Below are 18,656 nucleotides of genomic sequence, written 5' to 3'. Positions count from 1 at the left end.
AATCCAAACCATTTTTTAACGAAACTCACCTGAGCAGGAGCAACAGCGTCAGAGCTTATCTTGTTATTCTCCTCATTGACACTAATTACTAAGGAAGCTTCATTAGAAAGATCTTGTGGGGGAACCATTTCTGGAGTCATGGTGAGAAAATCAAACCTTGTTTTTCGAGAATCAGAAGCAACGTACAGATTGTAGGAATAAGGCAAAGTCCCCTCATTGTAGTTGAGAGAACCACTTGGTCTAGTCTTAGAACAGAGAGCGGGCTGGAAGCAGCCCCAGGCGGCGGGGCTGGACGAGTGTCGCAGGCGCAGGCCGATGGCCAGGATCACCGCCAGCAGGAAGAGCACAGAGATGGCCGCCAAGGCCACCACCAGGTAGAACTGCAGCTCGGCCTGAGGGTCAGAGAGCACCGGACGATCCGTGAGGTCGGGCAGCGCCTCTTGCAAGCTATCCGCAAACACCAAGAGCAGGGTGGCGGTGGCCGAGAGCGGCGGCTGGCCGCCATCGCGCACCGCGACCAGCAGGCGCTGGCGCGCCGCGTCCCTGTCGCCCAAGGCGCGCGCCGTGCGCACCTCGCCCGTGCGCAGCCCCAGGCTGAAGAGCCCGGGCTCGCTGGCCTGCAGCACGTGGTAGGACAGCCAGGCGTTGTGCCCAGAGTCGGCGTCCACCGCCACCACCTTGGTGACCAGGTAGCCGGGCTCGGCGGCGCGCGGCACCGTGTCGAAGAGCGCCGAGCCGTCGGGCCCCAGCGCCGGGTACAGCACCCGCGGCGCGTTGTCGTTGCGGTCGCCCACCAGCACGCGCAGGCTCACGTTGGCGCGCAGTGCGGGCGAGCCCTGGTCGCGGGCCTGCAGCGTCAGCTCCAGGGCGCGCAGCTGCTCGTGGTCGAAGGCGCGCTGCGCGAACACCACGCCGCTGTGCGCGCTCACCGACACGTAGGACGACAGCGCGCGCGGCTCCAGGTCGCTGGCCACGATGGAGTAGGACACCTGGCCGTTGGGGCCCACGTCGGGGTCGGAGGCGCTGACCTGCGCGATGGAGGCTCCCGGGGGGTTGTTCTCGGGCACGTGGACCACGTAGGCGGCCTGGTGGAAAACCGGAGCGTTGTCGTTGACGTCTCCGATGCGCAGGGTGACGGTGGAGCTGGAGGAGAGGGGCGGTTGGCCCCCGTCGGTGGCGATGATGGTGACGTTGTACTCCGAGGTCTGCTCCCGGTCCAGGGTGCCATCTGTTACTAACTTGTAGTAATTACTGGCAGAAGATTCGATTCGAAAAGGAACTTTTTCTTTTATGAAGCATGTGACCTGTCCGTTTTCTCCAGAATCTTTATCATGTGTTTTGAAGAGAGCGATCACTGTCCCTGGTTTTGCGTCCTCTGTTATGGAATTCGACACAGAAGTAAAAACCACGTCTGGGGCATTGTCGTTCTCGTCTAGAATTTCTAGTATAATTTTACATTCTGCGGCCATGCCGCCACCGTCCATGGCTTCCACACTCAGGGTATAACTGCTGCTGACTTCAAAGTCGATGGAGTCTTTGGACTGAACTTCTCCAGTGTGCTGGTCTATCATAAACATGTTTCCAACATCATCCCGCAGGGTTTTGAAGGCGTAAATGATCTCCGCATTGATGCCCTCGTCCCGGTCGGTGGCTGTCACCTTTACCACAGAGGTGCCTCTGGGCACATTTTCCCTAAGGCTGACTTTGTACACATCCTGGCTGAATACCGGGGCGTTATCATTGGCATCAGTGACCTTGATATGAATTTGAGCTGTGCCAGATAGGACCGGATCGCCCCCATCCACCGCTGTCAGCACCAGGAGAAGAGAGCTCTGCTGTTCTCTATCCAGGGGCTTCTCCAACACCAATTCTGGAGCGTTCTTCCCTTCAGCCTTGCCCTTCACCGTCAGAGAGAAGTGCTTATTGGAGCTGAGTTGGTAACTCTGGAGGGAGTGAGACCCTACGTCTGCATCTATAGCAGATTCCAGGCCAAACCGAGTGCCTGGAATTGCAAGTTCATTGATTTGTAAAGCAATGCTATTTTGCGGGAAATGGGGCGGATTGTCATTTATATCTTCTATCACCACATTTATGTGAAAAACATTTAGAGGATTTTCTGCTACAATTTCCAGGGGCACGACACACAGAGGTTTTTGGGAGCAGAGCGACTCCCGATCTATTCTGTCACTCACAAGCAGGTTCCCATTCTCCACGCTCACGGTAAAGTATTCTTTGTCTGCACTAACTCTGAGGTTGCGGGTCACTAAATCCGGAACCTGCAGCCCCAGGTCCTGAGCCAGGTTCCCCACCACCGAGCCCCTCGGCATTTCTTCCGGAATAGAATATCGGGTCTGCTCTGAGAGAGCCCCGCAGAACAAAGGCAGCAGGAAGGGAAAGAGTACTTGCCGCCGCCGCCGAGTCCGGCTCCTCTCCTTCACCCTACTCCCCATCGTCACTGCAGCCTCGGATGCTCAGAGGAGACGCTTCACCGGGTAGAAAATCCACTTCTCCCAATTTAAGGGTATCTCAACCCCTACAAAATCAGATTTGCCAAGCAGAAAACCCGAAACCCGGCGACTATCCTTTCTAACTTGCTTCTGTGACTGCGCAGTTTCACCCGGGTGGATCGCGGGCTCCAGCTCTTGCAGCACATTGGTCAACAGCGGCGCTCGGAGTCTATTTAGAAAACTGCAGTCAGAAGGCTTTGCAAATTCAATGGGATTTGGTTTTCCTATAGATATACTAGACTGATGTATGGAGAACTAGGCAGTTCACTAGTGTTGAGTGTGTCTGTTTCCCAGTGTTTACCACCAAGGAAGGCTCCTTAGACATGGGATCCTATAGAAGAGCCATTAGCCCAGTAATGAGAGGTTAAAGCTAGTCTTTTTCTAATCAGAGGCAATGCACTTATTGGAAGAAGCAGTCACTCTTCTCTCCAGATATAGGACAAAGATCACGTGGGAAAAGAGCCCCACCAAGTGGTAGGGGGAAATTTTGATAGATATGAAATGACATCCAGGATTGTCTTCAATCAGATGAGCAGATACTTTTCCTTTTTTCAAAGCTACCTAAGTCATACTCAGAACAAAGATGGCCAGTGCCATAAAATATTCCTTATTGCTTAAAATAGAGATCTATGAAGAGCATTAATTGTTTTATACTTTCATCATAAATATAAAGGTATAACTTAGTAGGTTTCTGTAGGAATTTAATGACAGGAAATGTGAGAGCATTCTATTTTTATCCTCTTATTTAATTGGACTATAAGTCATAACAGTACTTTAGCACTACCTTGAGTAACCCTATAAATATCAAGTTTCAAATTCAACCTTCCTTTTTTGTCCTCCACTACTTTTTTTGCCTCCTAACTAGTTCAGTATAGTTTAGTGCTTAAAAATATGGAACAACCTCTGTCTCACAGTCAAACCCCTCATATGCTTTTTTAAAATCTAATTCCAGTTCAAGTATACAATGCCTTAACTATTTTTTTCTTAGTTTGGAAATGTCATAAGCATGATTCCTATTGCTAGATGCTCAAAACATGCTAATATTTTCTTTTCTTCGAGACAAATTTAGGTAGCTATTGAAAGAATTCTCTTTCCTACAGATGAAATTCTTCTTGCCCAAGTCCTAGATACTCAATATGCAGTTAATTATACCAAGGTCAATTCTTACATAAGAAACATAAACTTGAAATTGAATGTGAATGTGTAAGCAACCTGGGCCAAATATCTAGAAGTGATGAGAGTGCTGAGCTGGACTGATGGGGAAAATTATTCTTGTGATCAAATACCCTAGATAAGTCCCATTTACTCACCTGTGTTCCTAGGCTTTATGTCATGAATGTCATTAGGTAGCCACCAAGCCTTTGATAACAAGTAGGCTTTGAACACAGTAATTGAGTATACTTCTATGTACTACAAAGTGAGTCTATGATGAAATGAAGGAGGAATCGATGACTCCTAGGTATACTGAAAATCAACAGAAAGTATCCAGAGGAATACCAGTGAAATCAGTCTCAGTGCCTACCTCCATTGTTTATACCTTAGCTATGCTGTATAAATCTGAAAAGCACAGGATCTTCAGCAGATTTTAAAATAATTTTTTGAGAAGCACTGGATCAAAATTGTTAATTCTGTATGTGCATTTACTATATTAAAAAGCTTTCTGCATAGACACTAATGTAAAAGAATAAAAGTAAATAACACCAGTTCAATAATCCAATTACTTCTTCTTCAGAATACTGGTATCACTATATAATAGAAAAGATATCTGGAACTTAAGGAAAAAATTTGACCTACATTCCTCTCACCCAAAATGTCCTGTAATTAAATGCTAAAAAGTACATCTCTTTGGATCAAGACGAAGCAATGAGATAATGTTGAAATAGTCAGCAGTATCTAAACACATTACCAGCCATTAAGAATCAAGATAGAACTATTTCATGCTCAGAAAAAAAGCTTACACAGTGTGTGTGTGTGTAGATAAACTAACGAGAATGAAAGTTAATGAATCAATAAGATCGCATTTGGGCATTAGAAGTATTAGAAAACAATGGTAGAATATACCTGCAAACCAGCATAGGCAACAAGAAATCGAAATAGGAAATAGGTGAAATCCTTTGTTAATCATTGATTTGAGTCATATTCAGTTTATATGGAGAGCCACAGACACTGATGATAGAAAAATAATACTACAATTCAACTTACTACAAAGTAGGCCAACTGGTCACTTGAAACAAAATATACCGGGACTTTTAAAATGACTTTCACAAGAAATTCCTGCAGAATGATGGGAATCTGATGAAAGGTAAAGTACACAGCATGTGCCACTCTAAATATGTATGAAATAAGGATGCCCCCAAAAACACGGCGAGAAAAAAAGTCCTCTAAAAGATTTGTGCCAAGACACCAACAATCAGAAGACCAATAGAACTCACCTGATTATTTATCGGATCACATTTGCCTAAAATAGTAGCTGAGTCTTCACCTATTAAGAGTGGCTCGCTTTTCCCACAGCTCCCCTGGCTGAGGAGCGTGTCCGCATAGTTGGGCTGCGGGAAGATAATATGGCTCTTCCTTGAATCTGCAGTAAGGGAGACCTCGTGGGAATAGGTCTGCAGGAAGGCACGCACCCCGTCCACGCCCACAAAGTGCGAGGCCGGCACGCCCGCCAGCCCGCCACAGCCCGACGCCCGCAGCAGGCGAGAGCTGTGCCAGCGCCGCAGCCTGAGTGCCAGCAGCACGATGACGAAGGCCAGGAAGACGCAGGACACCGCGGCCACCGCCACCACCAGGTACAGCGTGAGGTCCGACTCGTCCGCACTGGCGGAAGGCTTGAGGCTGCCCAGGTCCGCCAGCACGTCGGGGATGCTGTCGGCCACGGCCACGGTGAGCGTGACGGTGGCCGAGAGCGGGGGCTGGCCGTGGTCCTGGACGGCCACCACGAGGCTCTGCTTGAGCGCGTCTCTGTCCAGCAGGCCGCGCGCCGTGCGCACCTCGCCCGTGTGCAGCCCCACGGCGAACAGCCCCGGCTCGCTGGCCTTGAGCAGGCGGTAGGACAGCCAGGCGTTCTGGCCCGAGTCTCTGTCCACTGCCACCACCTTGGTGACCAGGTATCCGGGCTCTGCGGCACGGGGCGCCAGCTCCACGCCTGTGGAGCCATCGGTGGGGAGGTTGGGATACAGGATCTCGGGGGCGTTGTCGTTCTGGTCCACCACGAACAGGGTCAGTGACACATTGCTGCTGAGTGGTGGGTCCCCGCTGTCGCTGGCTGTCACCCACAGCTGCAGGTCTCGAAACTGCTCGTAGTCAAAAGACCGAAGTGCATACAGGACACCAGTGTCCGAGTTGATGGAGATGTAGGAGGATAGAGGTGCCCCTTGGATGGTATCTTCCATCAGAGAGTAGGTGACCTGTGCATTCTCTTGGCTGTCTGGGTCAAGGGCAGTCACCGAGAAAACAGAGGCTCCTCTGGGGTTGTTTTCAGGAATGTAAGCGTAGTAGGAGGAGTGAGAGAAAGCTGGAGGGTTATCATTGTCGTCTGCAACGTTCAGCGTGATGTAAGTTTCTGTAGACAAGGGTGGAATCCCCTGGTCCCTGGCTGTCAATGTTATATTGAAGCTCTGGACCTGCTCCCTGTCCAGTGGTCTGTTTGTTACCAACTTGTAATAATTTCCATAAGTCTTTTCTAATTTAAAAGGCAGATTGTTAGGAATGAAACAGGAGACCTGTCCATTTTCTCCAGAATCTTGGTCTTGCACGTTTAAAAGAGCAACGACTGTACCTGGAGGCGAATTTTCCAGCATGGAGTGAGTAGCAGAGGTGATGGTTATCTCTGGAGCATTATCATTCACATCCACAAGGGTGACCACCACCTTTGCTGTGGTCAGAAGACCTCCACCATCTTGGCCTTGAACTTCCATCTCAAAGGATCTATACTTTTCAAAATCCAGGGACCCCCGTACTAGAACCTCTCCAGTCTGAGGATTCAACTGGAATATTCCGGAAGCTTTGCTTTCCACATTCCCGAATGAATACATCACTTGCCCATTGGCTCCCTCATCTGGATCTGTTGCGTTTACCACGAGCACCCGAGTTCCCGAGCTGAGGTTTTCGGGAACGCTCACTCGGTACACAGACTGGGTGAACTTTGGGATGTGGTCATTTACGTCGAGGACCACCACACGAATGGGAATCGTGCCCTTGCGCACGGGCTCCCCTCCATCGAAGGCTGTGAGGAGCAGCAGGTGCGCAGCCTCCCTCTCCCGGTCCAGGCCTCCCTCCAGCACTAGCTCCGGATTCTTGGCCCCATTTGTTTCGCCGCCTCGCACTTGCAAAGTAAAGTAGCTGTTAGGGCTGAGCTGGTAGCTCTGGAGGGAGTTCGCGCCCACGTCCGGATCCCTGGCGCTGGGAAGGGGGAACCGCGATCCAGGGGCTGCGTGCTCGCTAACTTTTATCTCTACTTCCTCTTCCCGGAAGCTGGGGGCGTTATCGTTAATATCCAGTATTTCCACCTCCACTCCGTAAATCTTCAAGGTGTCTTCCACAAGAATCTCTATATTTAAAAAACAGGAGGACACCATCTCACAGAGCTCCTCCCGGTCTATCCTGCCCGCCGTGACCAAGCCGCCGCCTCGCGGACTCAGCGCGAACAGCTGCGCCCTACCTCGGGACACGATGCGGACTCCGCGCTGCGCCAGCTCCCCGGGCTCCAGACCCAGGTCCTTGGAGACGTTGCCCACCAAGAAGCCCTTGTCCGTCTCTTCTGGCACCGAGTATCGGATCTGCCCGGCCCCGGACTGCTGCAGCGTCCCCAGGAAGATGCACAGCAGGGCCAGCCCGCTGCGGTTCAGGCGCTGTGGCCGATTCGCCATGGCAGGGTCGGAGGCGGTATTCCGCTGTTTCTTGAGCCGGTTTGTTCTGAACCAGCTTTTGTTTCTGCGAGATCTCAGGCCGTCCACATCCAAAATATGTTAGAAAACGAAGCAAAGTACTCTCAAGTGTCCGGCGTCAGGATCTGTGAGTATCCATCTCGTTCGGCTTTGTGCCGGCGCGGTGGGGAAGGGAGGGGCTCCATGCGCGCGCCTTCCCTTCCCCGACTGGTGAACAGCGGCGCCTAGAGCCCACTCTTATTATTGCAACGACTAAGAAAAAACCAATGTGCTGGTTCCGATAGAAATGATTACCCACCTTTTCGTGAATCGCAGCTATTTGCAAAGCTTAAAACTGCAAACAATAGTTACATAGGGTGATGCCAAAAGTCTATTAAGGGCTCTATGGAAGGACTATTTATTAAAAAGGTCTGCTTAGTTTAAAAAAAGCTTTCAAAATACGAGTGGACTGAAAACTTTCAGATTAGATTTGGTTCTAAGTGACTTTTAACTGACGGCGAGTGTAGCATTTGCAGATGTGAAAATAGCACAATTCCAACGACATCATCAGGTAGGACGCATGGCAAATTATCTTACCAGTGTTTTCTGAGTGAAATAAGCCGTTTAAGAAAAACTGAACAGCATAGAGTTGCCATCTAGGATGTCAGGACATAACCTTCCAAATCCTTAACCAACAAGTGTTTCGCCCGCGATTTCCCATGCATTTTTTTTAAACCTTAAAATGCCTTTGCATTGTACAAGGATTGAAGCATTGTAACCTTTTAACGACGCCTATAGTTTTGATCTACACTTGTTTTAAAATCTTTACAACAAAGTGATCTAAAGTCTTGAAATAGCAGTGCTATATGGGAATACACTGGCATACTGGAATATAGGAGGCATTATTTTAAATACGTACCTTTTCAGTCTTCTCATCTGTTTCAACGCTAGGAGCTAAAATGCTTGCCAATAGCATAGAAGAGCTTTCTTTGTTGAGAATATCTTGTGTGGCTGCACAGTGATCAACAGAGGCGAGAAAGTTAAATTCTGGCTGACTTTGAGCCCCAGATACGCAAAAATTATAGGCATAGGGCAATGTGCCCTCACTGTAGATGGGGGGAATCACGGGTCCAGACTTTGAGCACAGAACAGACCCAAAGCAGCCTCCCGCTGCCGGGCTGGAGGAGTGTCGCAGGCGCAGGCCGATGGCCAGGATCACCGCCAGCAGGAAGAGCACAGAGATGGCCGCCAAGGCCACCACCAGGTAGAACTGCAGCTCGGCCTGAGGGTCAGAGAGCACCGGACGATCCGTGAGGTCGGGCAGCGCCTCTTGCAAGCTATCCGCAAACACCAAGAGCAGGGTGGCGGTGGCCGAGAGCGGCGGCTGGCCGCCATCGCGCACCGCGACCAGCAGGCGCTGGCGCGCCGCGTCCCTGTCGCCCAAGGCGCGCGCCGTGCGCACCTCGCCCGTGCGCAGCCCCAGGCTGAAGAGCCCGGGCTCGCTGGCCTGCAGCACGTGGTAGGACAGCCAGGCGTTGTGCCCAGAGTCGGCGTCCACCGCCACCACCTTGGTGACCAGGTAGCCGGGCTCGGCGGCGCGCGGCACCGTGTCGAAGAGCGCCGAGCCGTCGGGCCCCAGCGCCGGGTATAGCACCCGCGGCGCGTTGTCGTTGCGGTCGCCCACCAGCACGCGCAGGCTCACGTTGGCGCGCAGCGCGGGCGAGCCCTGGTCGCGGGCCTGCAGCGTCAGCTCCAGGGCGCGCAGCTGCTCGTGGTCGAAGGCGCGCTGCGCGAACACCACGCCGCTGTGCGCGCTCACCGACACGTAGGACGACAGCGCGCGCGGCTCCAGGTCGCTGGCCACGATGGAGTAGGACACCTGGCCGTTGGGGCCCACGTCGGGGTCGGAGGCGCTGACCTGCGCGATGGAGGCTCCCGGGGGGTTGTTCTCGGGCACGTGGACCACGTAGGCGGCCTGGTGGAAAACCGGAGCGTTGTCGTTGACATCTCCGATGCGCAGGGTGACGGTGGAGCTGGAGGAGAGGGGCGGCTGGCCCCCGTCGGTGGCCTTGATGGTGACGTTGAACTCCGGGGTCTGCTCCCGGTCCAAGGTGCCATCTGTTACTAACTTGTAGTAATTATTGGAAGAAGAATGAATCTTAAATGGAACGTCTCTACTTAAACTACACGTGACTTTTCCATTTTCCCCAGAATCCGGGTCCCGTGTTTTGAAGAGGGCCACAACCATTCCTGGGGCCGAATTCTCCAAAATCTGGTCCGAGAGGGAAGTGATGGTGATTTCCGGGCTGTTGTCATTTATGTCTAGAATGTCTACTATGACTTTACACTGTGTGGAGAGCGAGCCGCGGTCCTTTGCCTCCACATCCATTGTGTATCTTTTTACTTCTTCAAAATCCAAAGGCTTGTGAGTTACAATGTTTCCTGTCGTGGACTCCAGAGAGAACACGTGCTGGGTCTTGTCAGAGGCCGCGAGGAAGGAGTAGGTGACCTCCGCATTGACGCCCTCATCCTGGTCCGTGGCCCTCACCCTCAGAACGGTGGTGCCAGGCGGCGCATCCTCCCGGAGGCTGACCCTGTAGACGTCCTGGCTGAACACGGGGGGGTTATCGTTGGCATCCACCACCAGGATTTGGATCTGCGCAGTACCGCTTCTGGCCGGATTCCCGCCGTCCAGTGCCGTCAGCACCAGGTGGTGAGTGCCCTGCGTTTCTCGGTCCAGGGGCTTCTGCAGCACCAGTTCCGGGGATTTGTCATCATCAGGATTATCTTTCACCACCAACGAGAAATACTCGTTCGGACTTAGTTGGTATTTGCTCAGTGAATTCACACCAATATCGGGGTCTTTTGCAGACTCAAGCACTGTTCTCATGCCCGGGCTGACGGATTCGCTTATTTCTAAGTTTATTTCATCTTTACGGAATTGAGGCGCGTGGTCATTAATATCCTCAATCACGACAACGACATGGAACACATTCAAAGGGTTTTCCACCACGGCTTCCAGCTGCAGCTCGCACTGCTTCCGCTCTTTGCAAATCTGCTCGCGATCTATTCGGTCCCTCACTAGCAGGCGCCCGGTGCGCGCGTCTACGTGGAAGTGCAGCCTCTCGGCGCTGACCCGCAGCTTCCGAGCAGACACATCCAGCACGCTGAGCTCCAGGTCCTTAGCCAGGTCGCCCACTACCGAGCCCGCGGCCAGCTCCTCGGGGATGGAGTAGCGGATCGGCTCGCAGAGCGCGGGGCAGAACAAAGGCAGCAGGAAGGCAAACGGTACCTGCGGGCGACCGACCCGGCGCCTGTGCGCGCAGCTCCCTCCCATGGCTCGCGCTACTGCTCGCTCGGTCCGCGTCCTTCCAGTGGCAAGAGGTGCATTCGGCCCGGGAAGGGCAGAGTCCCCGTCGTCCCCGGGGTGGGGATCCTTGTATGCCGGGCAGGGTGTGAGCCGCCGGGAGCTTCTGCGGGCGGAGTGTTTCCTTGTGTCTGCACTGGTGGCTGTGCAGGAAAACCCAGGCTGGAGGCTGAGGATCCCTGGCGTCAGCGCCTGCTCTGTACTGGCCGACAGCGGCGCCCAGAGGCCCCTTGTGGAACTGCACCTCTTTAAGGGGATCTCTTTTTCTTTAATTGATAGCCAAAATATTTGAATCTCACTCCGCACTGGTTCCGTTTTCATACCGAAATATATATTTGTGTGGTCATAACTATAATTTTTATATGTTAAAATTTACACTGACTTTGAATAGATGAAAATGTTTCTTTTGAAATTCAAAAGGGGACAAAAATATATATAGTGAAGAGTCTATACGTTTCCTATCCCATGACCTGCAGCTTTCCAAATGTTCCATCAAGAGGCTATCACTAGGGGCCGGCGCTGTGACGCAGTGGGCTAAAGCCCCAGCCTGCAGTGCCGGCATCTCATATGGACACCGGTTCGTTTCCCGGCTGCTCCTCTTCTGATCCAGCATGTCTGCTATGGCCTGGGAAAGCAGTAGAAGATGGCCCAAGTCTTTGGGCCCCTGCACCCGCGTGGGAGATCGGAAAAAGCTCCTGGCTTCGAATTAGCTCAGCTGTGATCGTTGTGGTCATTTGGGGAGTGAACCAGCAGACTGGAAGACCTTTCTCTTCTCTCTCTCTGTTTTTCAATAAATGAAAAATTTTTTTAAAAAAAGAAGCTATCACTGTTGCTCCCCCCCATAATTAGGATAATTATCCATGAAGCTGGAAGTAATGAAGATAAGTAAGACAGTCTGGTCTTCCTTTGTAGCCTATATTGCTTAGAAAGTAGTTATCCTTTCCTCCCTATCTACATACTGGAATACAGCCATTGCCATAGTCATAAACCATACAGAATTCCAGCACTGCGTTACATTTGAAAGCTTTTGCTTATAGTGCCTCTGATGTAAAAAGAGTAGGTCTTTCTTTTTTTCTTTCTTTCTTAAAAAGAACTTGCATTTTTCAAAATAGTCTTGTTTGAGATGGAGACACAGCAATTGGTGCTCATGGACAGAAACTGAATAGATTCCGTGATTTAGCAGTCAATAGTTATGGCCCGAAGACGCATGCTGCCCTTCCACAGACTTATGATTGAATAAATGCTGACTGACATGAATAAAGCCATGGTCTCAGAAGTATTTTGAGATGTTGTAGAACACTCTATATGTTCCAAGTTCAGTGGACATTTATGGTGCCTAGAGTATTTTTAATAAATTAAAAGAGGTCAAACTACATCCATCACTGCCTTCACTGACTGATGAACACATCCCTGCCTCCAGGGATCAGGTGTTTGAAGAGTTTGTGTTTGTTGCAGAAACAGAAGTTCTTGCTTGAATCGTCTGTTTTGACTGAGAGTTGCGAGTTCTTAGAGTTTCAGTAAGGTTTCCTTCCATGTCATTAGAGAGCCACTGAAATATACTTGCCACAGGGCCTTGCTCTTGTTCTTGTGGACCTGTACAAATATATCTCTCTCCCCAATTCATATTTATCTTCAGCCATAGTGATTGGCAAATTTAACAAAACTGACAAAGTGAAAAGAACCCAAAATTTCCTTACTTTAACTCTGTAGACTTTTTAGACTCCCTGTTGGGCAAGGTGAGTCGAATTAAAATGCTGTATCTATCAGCTATCAGTATGAAATTAGACAATACAGAAAGGATGCCACAGTGTCACTAGGTATGATTACAGTTGGAAAACCATAAGCATGCATTGCTGTGAATTGCTAACTGAATATCAGTGAAAATGTAGAAACACTCTAGGCAGTGTATTCAAGTTCAAGAACCACAACAAGGTAGAGTTTGAGAAATACCAGCATGACTACAAGTCCTATATATTGCCCATGTCCCCCAGAAGAACATGGAGTAACCATGGTTTGGGTTATGTTTCCAGAGAGGCTAATGCATTTGTTTATGACATCTATGTACTACTATAGACCTGCCTTCAAAACAAGAGCTAGGGTTGTTTAAGGGGCTAGGATTTCAGCATGTGGTCACCAGGAGAAGGTACACATTGACAAGCACTTCTGAATGGACCTCTCTTTTAGGGCTTGTTTGCACTCAGTAACACTACAAAATAGAAGTGTCTGCAAAGCTAATCGGAAGAGCCTTATGACAACAGGCCTTTATAGAGACAGTTCTACCAGAAAGTTTTTTTAAAGGTCAGCCTTAATCATCAAATTCTAATCTTCAATGTTTAAGCAAAAATGCAAATGTCACTGAAACCAAAGCCATAATAAAGATTAAAATTCACCATCACCGTGCTGCAAACCCAAAGATAAATCTAATCATCATGAACAGAAAAAGTAAAAGTGTAACTCACTGGAACCAAAGGAGCATCTTCTATAGGAAACTTTGAATCATCTAACAAAGACAGAGGATCCTTTTTCTCACAGCTCCCCTGGCTGAGGAGCGTGTCCGCGTAGTTGGGCTGCGGGAAGATCACGTGGCTGCTCCGCGAGTCTGCCGTGAGGGACACCTCGTGGGAATAGGTCTGCAGGAAGGCCCGCACCCCGTCCACGCCCACAAAGTGCGAGGCCGGCACGCCCGCCAGCCCGCCACAGCCCGACGCCCGCAGCAGGCGAGAGCTGTGCCAGCGCCGCAGCCTGAGCGCCAGCAGCACGATGACGAAGGCCAGGAAGACGCAGGACACCGCGGCCACCGCCACCACCAGGTACAGCGTGAGGTCCGACTCGTCCGCACTGGCGGAAGGCTTGAGGCTGCCCAGGTCCGCCAGCACGTCGGGGATGCTGTCGGCCACGGCCACGGTGAGCGTGACGGTGGCCGAGAGCGGGGGCTGGCCGTGGTCCTGGACGGCCACCACGAGGCTCTGCTTGAGCGCGTCTCTGTCCAGCAGGCCGCGCGCCGTGCGCACCTCGCCCGTGTGCAGCCCCACGGCGAACAGCCCCGGCTCGCTGGCCTTGAGCAGGCGGTAGGACAGCCAGGCGTTCTGGCCCGAGTCTCTGTCCACCGCCACCACCTTGGTCACCAGGTATCCGGGCTCTGCTGCGCGGGGCGCTAGCTCCACTCCTGTGGAGCCGTCGGTGGGGAGGGTGGGGTACAGGATCTCGGGGGCGTTGTCGTTCTGGTCCACCACGAACAGGGTCAGTGACACGTTGCTGCTGAGCGGTGGGTCCCCGCTGTCGCTGGCTGTCACCCACAGCTGCAGGTCTCGAAACTGCTCATAATCAAAGGAGCGCAGTGCATAGAGGACCCCAGTGTCGGAGTTGATGGAGATGTAGGAGGACAGTGGCGCCCCCTGGATGGTGTCCTCAGCGAGGGAGTAAGTAACTTGGGCATTCTCCTTACTGTCTGGGTCAAGGGCTGTCACGGAGAAGATGGAGGCACCCCTGGGGTTGTTTTCTGGGATGTAGGTAAAATAGGAGATGCGAGAGAAGCTGGGCGGGTTGTCATTGATATCTGCCACTTGCAGAGTCAAGTGAGTTTCCGTTGACAGAGGTGGACTTCCCCCGTCTGTGGCTGTTACTGTTATGTTGTAAGACGATATCTGTTCCCTGTCAAGGGCTCTGTGTGTCACCAACCGATAATAACTGTCGATGGACTTTTCTAACTTAAATGGTAGGTCCCCTGAGGTCGAACAGGTCACCTGTCCATTCTGCCCAGAGTCTACATCATGCACATTTAGAAGGGCGATGACAGTTCCGGGAGCTGAGTCTTCCCTCACTGGACTGAACAGGGACGTGATCGTCACCTCCGGGCTGTTGTCGTTGACATCTTCCACTGTAATTAGCACTTTTGCGGTTGCGAGATATGCGCCTCCATCTTCCGCTTGTACTTCTATCTCATAGAAGCCCGTTTCCTCATAATCTAGGGGTTCTGATGTTTTTATCTCCCCGGTTTGTTTGTTGAGTTGGAATTTCAACAACTGCGTGTCGGGTAATTTTCGGAATGAGTATGTTACTTCCCCATTGGCACCTTCGTCCTTGTCCGTGGCTGTGATGGTCAGCAGCTGAGTGCCTACAGGCAGATTCTCTGGAACACTCACTCGGTATTCAGACAAGGTGAAGACGGGCGCGTTGTCGTTTGCATCGAAGACAGTCACACTGATGAGGACAGTGCCAGACCGGAGAGGGTCACCCCCATCCGAGGCGGTGAGGACCAAGTGGTGGACGGCCTCTTCCTCTCGATCTAGGGCGCGCTCCAGGACCAGCTCCGGGTACTTGGCGCCATTGGCACGGCTCTGAACTCCTAGCGAGAAGTGCTTATTGGGGCTGAGCTGGTAGCTCTGTAGAGCGTTCACGCCCACATCCGGATCAACAGCTTCCGGGAGAGGAAAGCGCATTCCGGGAGCGACATTCTCATTAATTTTCACATCTAAAGTTTCTGCTTGGAATTTGGGGGCATTGTCGTTGATATCAATCACTTCTATTTCTATTCCGAAAAGTTTCACTCTATCCTCGACTAGGACATTAAAGCTCACCAGGCACGGCGCGCTCTGAGCGCAGAGCTCCTCCCGGTCTATCCTGCCCGCGGTGACCAAGCCGCCGCTGCGCGCGCTCAGAGCGAAAAGCTGCGCCCTACCTCGGGAGACGATGCGGACCCCGCGCTGCGCCAGCTCCCGCGGCTCCAGCCCCAGGTCCTTGGCGATGTTGCCCACGAACGAGCCTTTCTCCAGCTCCTCCGGAACGGAGTACCGGATCTGCCGAGCTCCGCACTCCCACGGCATCCACAGGAAAAGGCAGAGGAGGACCAGCTTGCCGCGTTCCGGGAGATTCCTTTGAGCGGCCATTGTTGCCTGGTGGCAGAATTCTCCCCAGGTCGCCCCTGGAAACCTTGTGTGTTTCAGCCGGTTCCTTTTCCTTTCGGTGGCTGCAGCGTCTCTGCAGCCTGGACGCCTTACATTCCCGGCGAGTTCCGCTGCAGCCCAGGAGCCGACTGTGGGAGCTGGGGGCTTTGTGCGGCTGGAGCCCTGAGAATCGGGTTCGCGCGCTGGCGGCCTTTCTCTCCTAGCGGGCGAACAGCGGCGCTCAGAGTCCTAAGCAGTTACTGCACCCACCGGCGTATATGTGCCACGGACACAAACGCTACTCTGTCCCTTTAGACCATTTTAATTTAGATTGTTTCTTTGATTTCCTCACTCATACGCCTAATTACTCATCATTTGTAGGTTTCTCATTGGGAGTGGGATAAAGTGGTATGAAAATAACATCAAATAGTAAGTGATAATATTTACTTAGGTGTATATTTGCAATGCATTTCCCCAAAAGAAATGTACCCACTATGAAAGGTAAATAATGAATATTTTATATCCTATGAGCTTTTAGCTAGTCACAAGTTTTACAATTCTATTTGAAACTGAGATTTAAATGTGGTCAATTGTGTTTAGTGTACACTTATATACAGATTATGTTACAAATACTTCTTATGTGATAATTCACCTTGAAGTCTTTAAATTTTAGATGTAATTAATATGTTTAGTTTGAAACTGTGTAAGAAGTTTTCAAAATATTTATTTTCAAAATAGGTTCATTAAGCCTTAATGAAACTTTTTTGAAAAAATATACTTTTTTGCAATAGGTGTATCTTATCAGAAATTAAGTGGACCTCCTTAAATGAATTGAGCAGGTCAACACAAACTAGAAGGAACAAGTCACAGATGCAGATTAAGATGCATTATGATGGAAAGAAATATGTACAAGAAACTGAAGTGCAAAATTGAGTTATAGTGTTGTAGGTTTGTAATAAAAAATTTTCATGCCAAGTGATTTTCCTACCAGGGCCACTATGAGTAATCCCTTCTTTGGGCCATTTGTGTGGCAGCTCAAGTAAAGTGGTTCACACATCTTCAGCTGTGTCTTGTTCTTTCTCCAAGGTGTGTGAGTGATATGGAGCCTTCACACGGAAAACAGGTGTTCATTAGTGTTTCCATCACCATGCCTCCAAGAATGGAATGCTTCAAAGACTTTTTCTTCTTCTGAGATCTTAAACCGGAAAATCAGAGAGACTGACAGCAAATGCAACAGCATCCATGTGCTTTCTTGAAAACTTCTTTTTCTTACCAACAAAAGGTGGGGATCATAAATATGGAAGAAAGCCATACAGGCCAAAAGTAGAAGGGAAAAGTCTCTCTAGGGTAGTTGGTATGGAGTTTTGGGGACCACAGAAGCCTTTCAAATATAACCCTGTTTTGAATCTTCTCCCACATAAAATGCACACATCTTTATTTTTACATACAATTTCAAAGTTGCAAGATCTATTGGCTGTACCCCCCCCCCCAGATACTTAGTTTAAAAAAAATAAACAAGACAGCTAAAGACACTTGAGAGATTATTTGCAATGGATGACTCTTTGAAAAGTACATCTGTTTTGATATTTAATGTACTCCTGAATACTTTCAAGCATTAAAAACATACAGGATTTGTAAAATTCATTTGAAGACTTGGTAAATTTGAATATATGGGTTGTGGGGTCAGTGTTGTGGCATAGTGGGTAAGACTGCCACTGCCTGCAACACTGGCATCCCAGTTTGTGTCCTCTGCTGCTCCACTTCCAATCAAGCTCACTGCTGATGTGCCTGGGAGAGCAGCAGAAGATGGCCCAAGTGCCTCGGCCCCTACACCCTGTGGGAGACTTGGAAAAAGCTCTGAGCTCCTGGCTTTGGCCTGGTCCATCCATTTGGAGAGTGAACCAGTGGATGGAAGATCTCTCTCTGTTTCTCCCTCTATCTGTGTAACTCTGCCTCTCAAAAAATAAATCTTTTAAAAAGATGAATATACGTTATTTATTTGGTCAGAAGTCATGACTACCGGTTCTGTTAAATAATCAGTTTGAGATACTTTTCCACTGAATTATAGAGCACCATACTAACCAAATTAAGTCTTGACTCCAGTTTTTGGCTAATGCAGACCCTAAGAAGCAGCAATGAAGGCTCAAGTGGTTGGGTTCCTGCCACCCAATGAGGGACCTGGATTGAGCTCCAGCCTTCCGACTTCTATGCAGTCCAACCACCACTACTGTGGGCATTTGGGGAGTGAACCAGCAGATGGGAGAGTTCTCTCTCTCTCAAATATAAATTAAAAATAAATGGAAATATCATTTAGATATGAAAACAAAGTACTTATACTTTCGTTATGAAAAACCAGAATATTAAAGACAGAAAACGCGACTCACCTGCGGTGTCAGAGCCTGAGGCTGGGACGGCGGTTCATCCCCGTCAGGAAGCGGAATTAAGGCTCCAGGAGAATCACTGAAAAGCATGTCTTCAGTGGAATGCAAGGGCGCACTGTATTTGAGGAAATTAAACTCTGCCACACCTGTATGCACACGGCACATACTGGAGGAATAAGGTAACGTCCCCTCGCTATAGTTCGGGGGAACTCTTGACCCAGACTTAGAACAAAGAGCGGGCTGGAAGCAGCCCCAGGTGGCGGGGCTGGAGGAGTGTCGCAGGCGCAGGCCGATGGCCAGGATCACCGCCAGCAGGAAGAGCACAGAGATGGCCGCCAAGGCCACCACCAGGTAGAACTGCAGCTCGGCCTGCGCGTCAGACGGGCCGGGGTCGTCACTGAGGTCCGGCAGCGCCTCCTGCAGGCTGTCGGCGAAGACCAGGTGCAGCGTGGCGGTGGCCGAGAGCGGCGGCTGGCCACCGTCGCGCACCGCGACCAGCAGGCGCTGGCGCGCCGCGTCCCTGTCGCCCAAGGCGCGCGCCGTGCGCACCTCGCCCGTGCGCAGCCCCAGGCTGAAGAGCCCGGGCTCGCTGGCCTGCAGCACGTGGTAGGACAGCCAGGCGTTGTGCCCAGAGTCGGCGTCCACCGCCACCA

General features: G+C 50.7%; 1 protein-coding gene across 15 annotated transcripts in view; it reads right to left on the bottom strand.

The window, feature by feature from the left end:
- The window catches only part of LOC100353508 (protocadherin gamma-C4), a 193,861-nt gene that overhangs the window by 82,104 nt on the left and 93,101 nt on the right, over positions 1 to 18,656 (bottom strand). The window contains exon 1 of one of the 15 annotated variants that reach the window (XM_089335984.1): positions 13,199 to 17,585. The exons of 11 other annotated variants lie outside the window; for them this stretch is intronic. In XM_089335984.1, coding sequence (XP_089192110.1) covers positions 13,199 to 15,625 — 2,427 coding nt within the window. In that variant the 5' untranslated portion in view covers positions 15,626 to 17,585. Of the gene's footprint in view, positions 1 to 29; positions 4,287 to 4,939; positions 7,594 to 8,291; positions 10,940 to 13,198; positions 17,586 to 18,656 lie in introns of those variants that run through there. 3 more of the 15 variants (XM_017341116.4, XM_089335982.1, XM_089335985.1) reach the window with 3 other exon arrangements.

This window comes from Oryctolagus cuniculus, chromosome 6, assembly GCF_051225735.1.
Source record: "Oryctolagus cuniculus isolate XC-2025 breed Fujian yellow rabbit chromosome 6, ASM5122573v1, whole genome shotgun sequence".
Taxonomy (NCBI): Eukaryota; Metazoa; Chordata; class Mammalia; order Lagomorpha; family Leporidae; genus Oryctolagus; species Oryctolagus cuniculus.
Note: the sequence above shows the minus strand (reverse complement) of the source record. Positions and strands in the feature narration are given on the sequence as shown.